Genomic DNA, 8,276 nt, shown 5'->3' with positions numbered 1-8,276 from the left:
TAGCGATTTCCACCCTGCTCGCCTTTAAATCTATAAGTCACCCAATTTCTCCATCAACCCAGAATCGAACACAGTTTGCTCCATTTTCTAAGACCAAATCCAGGCATCACTTGTTACAGAAAAATTCAAAATCGAATAGAAAATCCTCTGAAGAAGAAGAAAAACATGAAACATAAAATTTCATTTGAGATGACACAAATATTTTTTGAAACCTACTCCCACTGGAATACAGAACCTCTAATTTCCAAGATCTCACGTTCGACACTCTAGATGTGACACGCGTGATATCGGCGTTCTCGTTTTGGCGAAACTAGAGCTTAGAGCTTAAGTGAAAAATGTGCCCGTGGGACAACCAGCGTGTTCCCCTCTCGCATTTTTCTACCCCTTGAAGACTTTCCCAGGAGAGTTCGAGGATTACGATCGTAAAGGCTACCACTCCAAATAAACACCCCTGGCTACGGAGCTCCCCTAGAGTCTCCACGCAGGGAGCGAGTGTCCTGATATAAATGTGACTGGCGTTTAAAGGAGAAAATACAGGCGAAGGGAAGGCTCGAGCTTCTGTCCTATCTACTGGACTGGAGCATCGGGAAAATCTAAAATTATGGCATCACCCACTTCCATGTACCTCGAGTTTAGAGATGAACACCTTATGATTTTAATTCAAACGAGTTCCATATCATATTAGAATCTTTAATTCTCTCTGGAATCTTCAAAGAATCTTAGAAATGCAGAAGAAGAAAAAAAGAAGGCATTGCTGATAAAGTTTCCACAATTCCAGTGGTTTAAAGCATGTCTGTCCAGCCAAGAAGTATTCTACTTACAGCGACTATCTTGTGAATTATAAAACGTGTGAAATAAATAAAGCAATTCTTATTTCTTTAATTTCTTAATTTATTTTACGTACGAAGTTTTCCTTCGATTTTGTCTCCACCAGAGTCTCGTTAATATTATTTATACTATCACTAATTTCTGAGGTACGTGATTCTCAAAGTGTAAAGAAATTTTGTCACTATTGTTGCCTTATGATTAATTCATGACGTGAAGGGAAGACTCAGAAAGAAGTGGGACAGAGTTGTGAGGAATAGTGAAGCAAAGTTTGCCATGGATTAAGAGGGTTCGTTTGCTTCAGGGGCTGCCGATCGTCCAGGAACCATTTGCAGTCTGAAAGCAACCCCAATAATTGGAAAATGTCCGGATTCGCGGCGGCGAGTCTCGTGGCCTTCGACTCCATCAAGTCCAAAGCAACGGAGAAACTTGCTGGGTAATGTTACGCATGCTCAACCGAGAAACGAAAAATCGTTTAAGGCTATATTTAGCGAGCGCGCCTATATCTGATCGTACGTACGATTACGTGCACATGCTCCATATGTGAATGGATAATTGCTCTATTCAACGTGTCTTCAGGAAGGGATATCGTGATCAGACTTTAACTTCATTTGAAGGGATTATTCTATCTTGCAATTAAGTACAATTAACATTAGTTAATGAATATTTGTCTGTCAAAAGATATATGTATGTAGAAAAATGGGAGAGACAAATTTTCTTCACGAAAGTAGAACAGAAGTTGCAAATGATATCCCTAAGTTTCCAAATGAAATGTGGTAAAACTCTTTGATTCAATTTTTTTCAAATAAAGCCAGCTTACTATATTGTACTGTAAAGATTTAGCTAAATTTTCGTGTCACTTCACCCTTTTGATAAAGTTTAATTTTAAAATACCTATAGTAGGGATTGATGACATATTATTTAAGGGAAAAGGGTATGAATGGTTTTTCACATGGTCACATATGAATTTCTGATTAATTCAGATTCAGAAGAAGCAATGCTGGCTACGAGGAATTTGAGATGCCCCGAGAGGGTAGCAAAGACAACAGGGGGTTCGAGGACGAGAGAGGATATAGCAGACAGGGCTCATTTGAATCACTTCCGGAACACGAAAGGCCCCCATTACGTCACATCGATACTTACTGCAAACCTGAATGTCCCTGCCTATCGAAAAGATATACTATTGCCACGTTGGCCTGTTTAGGTAAAGTCAAAAGAAATCCTAACATATCCTTTTTTATCCCTTTTGAGCTCTACCCCCTATGAATCGTGACAATTCATCTGGAGTTCTTTTTCACGTGGACCAATTTCAATTTGACCATTCCCATTGTTAAATATCAAAAAACTATATATGCCAGATGTATTTTCGTATCAATTTTCTGAATGATTAAAAAAAAATGTAGAACTACAAAAAATTACTTCACTGACTTCTATGCTAATTTCAATGTTATTTCGAGGTCATTCTAAGGTCACCAAAAGACCTAGTTTCTTCCCCCAGGACTCCCCCTACTTTTTCAGTTTTACCAAATATCTTATATGTGACGGTAAACGCATTCCAAAACGTATCACATAGTTTCATGCGTAACGTGGCGAAGTTTCTCTTCATTGATTTTTACATAGAGCTCAATAACATTTCGAGGTCATTCCGAGGTCACCACGCGACCCAGTCCTCCTCCCTCTGACCACCCTGCCATCTTGCTTTGCCAAATGCCATCACCAAATAAATAATACGTGTCTAAAAATATTTCAGGATTTATCATATCGTTCGGTATGAGGTGTAACATGGGTATGGCGAAGTTGGCCATGAAGAACAGCACCGAAGGCGACAACCACACTCTCATGTTCAATTGGACGGTTGGCATCGAGAGCGCCCTCGATTCCTCCTTCTTCTGGGGTTACCTCGTGACCCAAGTGCCAGGGGGGTTCCTCGCGTCTCTCTATCCCGCGAACAAAATATTCGGCGCTGCAATCGCTGTATCCTCCTTTTTGAACCTGCTGGTACCTGGTGCGCTGAAGGTCGATCCAATCGTCGACATGATGGTGCAGGTGTTGAAGGGGTTGGTGGAGGTGAGAGTGCAGACTTAATTAGAGATGGAGTATATTGTGTTGTCTTGATAGAAGCTTGATACATTCACGTTTTCTTGGAATTATTTTTTCGATTCGATTGATCCTCAGCTTTGATAGGATAAAGTTAAGCTTCTGAAGCATTAGCTGATCTTAGAAACGAGTTTCTTGCAATTTCTAAAACGATCTTGTACCGAGACGATATTGTATATTGCATTTTATATAGTTTGTTCAATGATTGATTCCTTTTTTGGCCAGGGTGTTACGTATCCAGCGTGCCATGGTATTTGGAAATATTGGGCTCCACCTTTAGAGAGATCGCGTTTGGCTACCTTGGCGTTTTGTGGATCTTACGCCGCCATGGTCATAGGGATGCCGCTCTCGGGATACTTGAGTCAATGGTTTGGGTGGACTGCGTCATTTTACTTCTATGGTAAGATACTGGATTCTTATAAATCTATTACTCGTTAGAATCTCGACGAACTTGTACAGATATAGAATTTACAATTTCGATGAAAATTAAGATTGGAAGGAATTGGTATCACGTCCAGAACAAATGAGAAAAGTAGAGATAGAAATAGTAAAGGTAGCAACAAGCTTGTTAAGACTAAAAATCCGTATCAGTACCATAATGTTAGCAGTGACTAGTCCCTCGTATAGTATAGAGGAGTGTTAGCATACATATAATGGAATGTATCCAAAATTTTAGGCATGTGTGGTCTCGTCTGGTACTGCTTTTGGCTATGGTTAGCTTTTGAGAAGCCATCGAAGCACCCCTGCATCTCGACTCGCGAGCTCCGCTACATCGAAGACTCCCTGGGCCAAGGACAAGCGAATATACCCATGCCGACGTTCGCCACAACACCGTGGCGTAAGTTTTTGACATCTATGCCAGTGCACGCTATCATCGTGGCCAACTTCTGCAGATCTTGGAACTTCTACCTGTTGGTGCTATTCCAGGCGCGATTCATGCACGAGTCGTTTGGCATGCCTCTGGTTGAAGTAAGTCCTTTATGACGTCTTTTCCTTTTTCTTTTCACTTTGCACTGCATTCTTCTGAACGAATAGCATTTTAGAGGGGAAAAAAGACAACTGAATGTCCAAAGGTATGACAGATTTGTCGTTTTTCCAGACTGGAGTGATTGGTTCGCTCCCTCACTTGCTGATGACGCTGATCGTGCCTTGTGGAGGGTTACTAGCTGATCATCTTCGTAAACGTGGAATATTATCGACGACCAACGTTAGGAAACTCTTTAATTGCGGTGGTTTCGGCATGGAGGCGCTCTTCTTTCTGGTAGTAGCTAATGCGACCACGCACAGGAATGGCACAGCGGCGACTGTTGCGTTAGCCATCGGTGTCGCCTGCAGTGGCTTCGCAATTTCTGGTTTCAACGTCAACCATTTGGACATTGCGCCTAGATACGCTAGTATCTTGATGGGAATGTCGAATGGGATTGGTACGATAGCGGGTCTTCTCGTACCTTTCTTCGTGGATAACATCACGGAGAAGAAGGTACTTTGAAAAATTTCTATGTCATAATGTAGAGAGCATCTTCTCATCGCAAATCTCTACTTATCTTTTTTTTATAAACTTGCAGTATACATAATTTCTTTTCTTTTCTTTTCATTCCCATTTTTTTGAGGAGATACAAATGAGTCAGGGGTAGATATAATAAATGGGTTTCAGAAAATTGTGTCTCAGGCTCTGTAAACTCTTTGATGGAATCGAGTCGCCAGTCTATTATAAACTAAATATTGTAGTATCGTTGATCTAACTTGACCCTTGCATCACGAGTCAAAAGTTTAAGACAATTTGTTAATTTTTCATTAAAGTTATACTCCGATTTAATATCCACTTTTCCGAGTGTTATTAATATTATTGATAATATGCACAAAATGTGTCTGACGCGAGGACTCGTTCTACTGTCGATGCACGACAGCATGTTAGTCAAGGGGGCGTTAGTAGAATAAGTCCCCGCCTCAGTCAGACGCATGCGTCTGACGTAAACTACTGTGCGCTGTCAGAAGAGTAAGTCCTCGCTTCAGACACATCCTATGCGTGATTCCAACAATTTAATAACTCCAAAAGGAAGCCCCAAACGAAATTTTATTATTCTTGATTTTCGTCTCATTTTACAACATAAAATCGCTCTTTAAAATTAAGGGACTTGTAAGAAAAATTACAGTTATCAAATTTTAAGATTTCTTTCAGTGAGAATATATTTTAGTGGCCAGAAGCACGTTAAAATATTTTTTACTTTTTAAAGAAAGTTAAAACTTGACAAGAGTCGTTTTTCTTATAAGTCCCTCAGTTTCTAATATCTGCTTTTAATATTCATTTTTATTTTTTTGTATTCTGTAGGACGCCCAAAGTTGGAAGAACGTTTTCATCATAGCTGCATGTGTACATATCTTCGGGGTGACATTTTACGGAATATTCTGTTCCGGGGAATTGCAACCATGGGCCGATCCTACTGTAGAAGAACAGAAGAGTTGGAACGCCATGGATGAATTCGGCCAAACAAAGCCACCAGTCCCACCACCGCCAAACACTATGCAGTCTGAATTTATTGTACGTATTTCTCATCTAAAAGACTAATCCTAAATTGTCACTCTTCTTTGCAAACAAAACTAGCATTTAGTACATTTAGTACATTCCTAATTACCAGAAAAATGGGAGATCTTTTTGCTAAAAAATAATTTTGTTTCTGTTACAGAAACAACCATCCATGACTGAAAATGCCACCGACGATTGGAATAATTACGAGCAGCAGCAACCTGTCGGGGATAACGCGTACGTCCAACGAGATAAAGGACCCGTGATAAACTACGGGTCGACAGAAAATAATAGCAACAACCCCTTCCATTCTACGAATCCTTTCGTCTCTGATATAAACACGTCCATGGTGCAGCCGCCAGTGACGGACGACTACGCGCACGACGTCATGCAGCAGAATCAGCAGTGGAACTAACTTTATCGATATCAACGTCAGACGCGTAAGGATATCTTTTTTCTAACTGTGACCGATGGCTTGGTCGATTATGTTCGTTTTTTTGGCTGCCTCTGGTACTTCTAACCAGTGAGGGAACTTGGGGAAATTTATTCTTCTACTTGACATTTTTTTATTGTTAAAGTACTGTTCAAGTTGAGAAACTTAATCAACTTAATTTTTCAATGAAATTCGGATATAAATTTTGATGAGAAAAGGAAGTCTATCTATAAAAATGAGAAGTTTTTATTAGTATTCAGGAATAGAATAGGGTTGTTGATAAAGGGAATTTACGAAAAAGGATTAATGTTTAAATAAATTATAATACAGTTGGAATGAAGTACCAGAGGTGGAAGAGAAAATCAAATTATACTTTGACGGTTTCGAGTGTTTTGGATTGCATTACTAAAATGTTTCTGGCTTTCTATTCTACACTAGAATACAAAGAATAGAATTCTCTTTTATTTTAATACCTAAGAGTGCAGGGTATAGTGCTGGTAAGTCGACGCACAAGAATCCAAAACTGTGAAAGTCTCTCCAACGACCATAAGCAATGAAAGTCAAAAATCAAAACAAACTTAAACAAGCGAAGGCAACTATAAAATGATAAAAATTGAAGAAAAAATCAAACATAAATGATACGTTTTTCAAAAAACTCTCGTATGAAAGCAAAACAAAAAAGAATACAAAAAATCAGAGAAAATCCCAATCACAAATTCAATGTAACGAATCTCTACATTCGCGCGAAGAAGTGATTCAAAACGAACGTTCACTCTACGAGCCTGGAGCTCACATGTTGATGGCGATAAAAGTCATCGCATGACTGCGCAAAAAAAAAATAGCAGCAGGTGTTGCCTAACGTGAAGCTAATTAAGAAGACGATAAATCTGTTGCTGCTAATTCGTAGACAAAAGCGAAAAGAGAATCGCATTTGACGAAACATTGAGCAGACAATAATAAACAGCCAAACCTTCGATGACAATAATTATTTAGTCAAAGACAATAACGAGAAGGTTTGGGAAGAAGCAGTGGCGGAATAAATGGTTCGGCACGATCGCTGAAACTTTTGGGTATTTCTATATATACAATATACATAAATATATATATATATATATTTCCTCCTTTTTACGTTTAATGGCAGAATCGAACGATGCAAAAAACTCTAGAAATATAGCAATAAAGAAAACTAATATTGAACACTGAATGCCAGTCGTCGAGTGTTAAAGAGAGAAGAAGATACGAAGAGAGAAAGAGTGGGAGAGAGAGATGTTGAGATAGTACGACGACTAGAACGAATTAATTATCAATACGTCAATATTTTATGGAGTGGGAAAATTTCTGCCCCCGTGGGTCAGGCGAGATAACGAGAAGGGCGTTAATCCACGTTTAATCCAGGTGTAAGTAAGTATCATATACGAGGATCGCAAGCCTTTCGAGTTTAAATTGTAATCGCAAATATAAGGGTTTCGAAACGGAATCCATGAAACGTATGAAAGTATTCGTAAGAAGGTGATAAAAATGAAAGTATTAGTATGATAAGACGTTAAAGTACTGTAGGGCTCTATTTGTTGGGACCTGATTCCTTCGAGTGAATTCTCACCTTGCGTGCCGACTAAGGGATCTATGATAATCTAAGCTCTCTATCAGATAACTTAATTCTAGTGTTATATTCGACACTAGAAGAAACCTCGATTAATATCTGTTACCATAAAATTGACTCACTGGTTTGTTTTATAGTTAAACTGTAAGTTAAACAGTTTTTGAACAGTTAACAAGTAAGTTAACTGTTTACTTAAAAATATTCCTAGAGTTATAGGTTATAGCGTCTGCACTTTAAATGCGCATGCGCAAGACTACCTATAGGCCACGCCCGCACATACTACGGGTGAGGGTATTGAGAGGTTAGAATTGCAAAAATAGAAAAAATACACTAATCTGCAAAGAATATTAAATTATTCTCGATTTACGTTCTCGATTATTTTAAATAATACGTTGATCGAGGTTTTTATGACTATTAATGGCCTGTAAAATTAAAACGCTATGTGCAATATCATGATCCTGACGTCACGGTTCGGATACATTGAGTTCTACTGTACGTATCTGATGAAAGTATATAAATGAAAGTTCGAATGTCTTTTTCGAGAATTAGGAACACATCGCGTTACACACGTTGTCCTAGATGTTTATATTTCTTATTATGATTACTATTATTACTACTATACATATACATATTCGCTCACAGAGGATCACACATACGGACACATGTACACGTACAAACGTATATAGATATACATTATATATATATATATATTTCGTTATTGCATACGAATGTTACTGGTGACTTTTCGTTTGACGCCAATTTAAAAGGCAGAATATTGTGCACAAGGATAACAAGGT

The 8,276-nt window shown here is 38.6% G+C and overlaps 1 protein-coding gene across 1 annotated transcript; it reads left to right on the top strand.

The window, feature by feature from the left end:
- The first annotated feature begins 1,134 nt into the window (after positions 1 to 1,134).
- Vglut (Vesicular glutamate transporter) lies at positions 1,135 to 8,221 on the top strand. Its single transcript, XM_076393262.1, has 8 exons — positions 1,135 to 1,261; positions 1,809 to 2,029; positions 2,576 to 2,892; positions 3,148 to 3,322; positions 3,599 to 3,891; positions 4,022 to 4,402; positions 5,252 to 5,461; positions 5,607 to 8,221. The coding sequence occupies exons 1-8, from the start codon at positions 1,188 to 1,190 to the stop codon at positions 5,859 to 5,861; spliced, it is 1,926 nt and encodes a 641-aa protein (XP_076249377.1). The 5' UTR covers positions 1,135 to 1,187; the 3' UTR covers positions 5,862 to 8,221.
- Positions 8,222 to 8,276: the final 55 nt, after the last annotated feature.

The sequence above is a fragment of the Calliopsis andreniformis genome, chromosome 3 (genome assembly GCF_051401765.1).
Source record: "Calliopsis andreniformis isolate RMS-2024a chromosome 3, iyCalAndr_principal, whole genome shotgun sequence".
NCBI lineage: Eukaryota > Metazoa > Arthropoda > Insecta > Hymenoptera > Andrenidae > Calliopsis > Calliopsis andreniformis.
The sequence above is the reverse complement of the archived record's forward strand: the minus strand, read 5'-3'. Positions and strand labels throughout refer to the sequence as shown.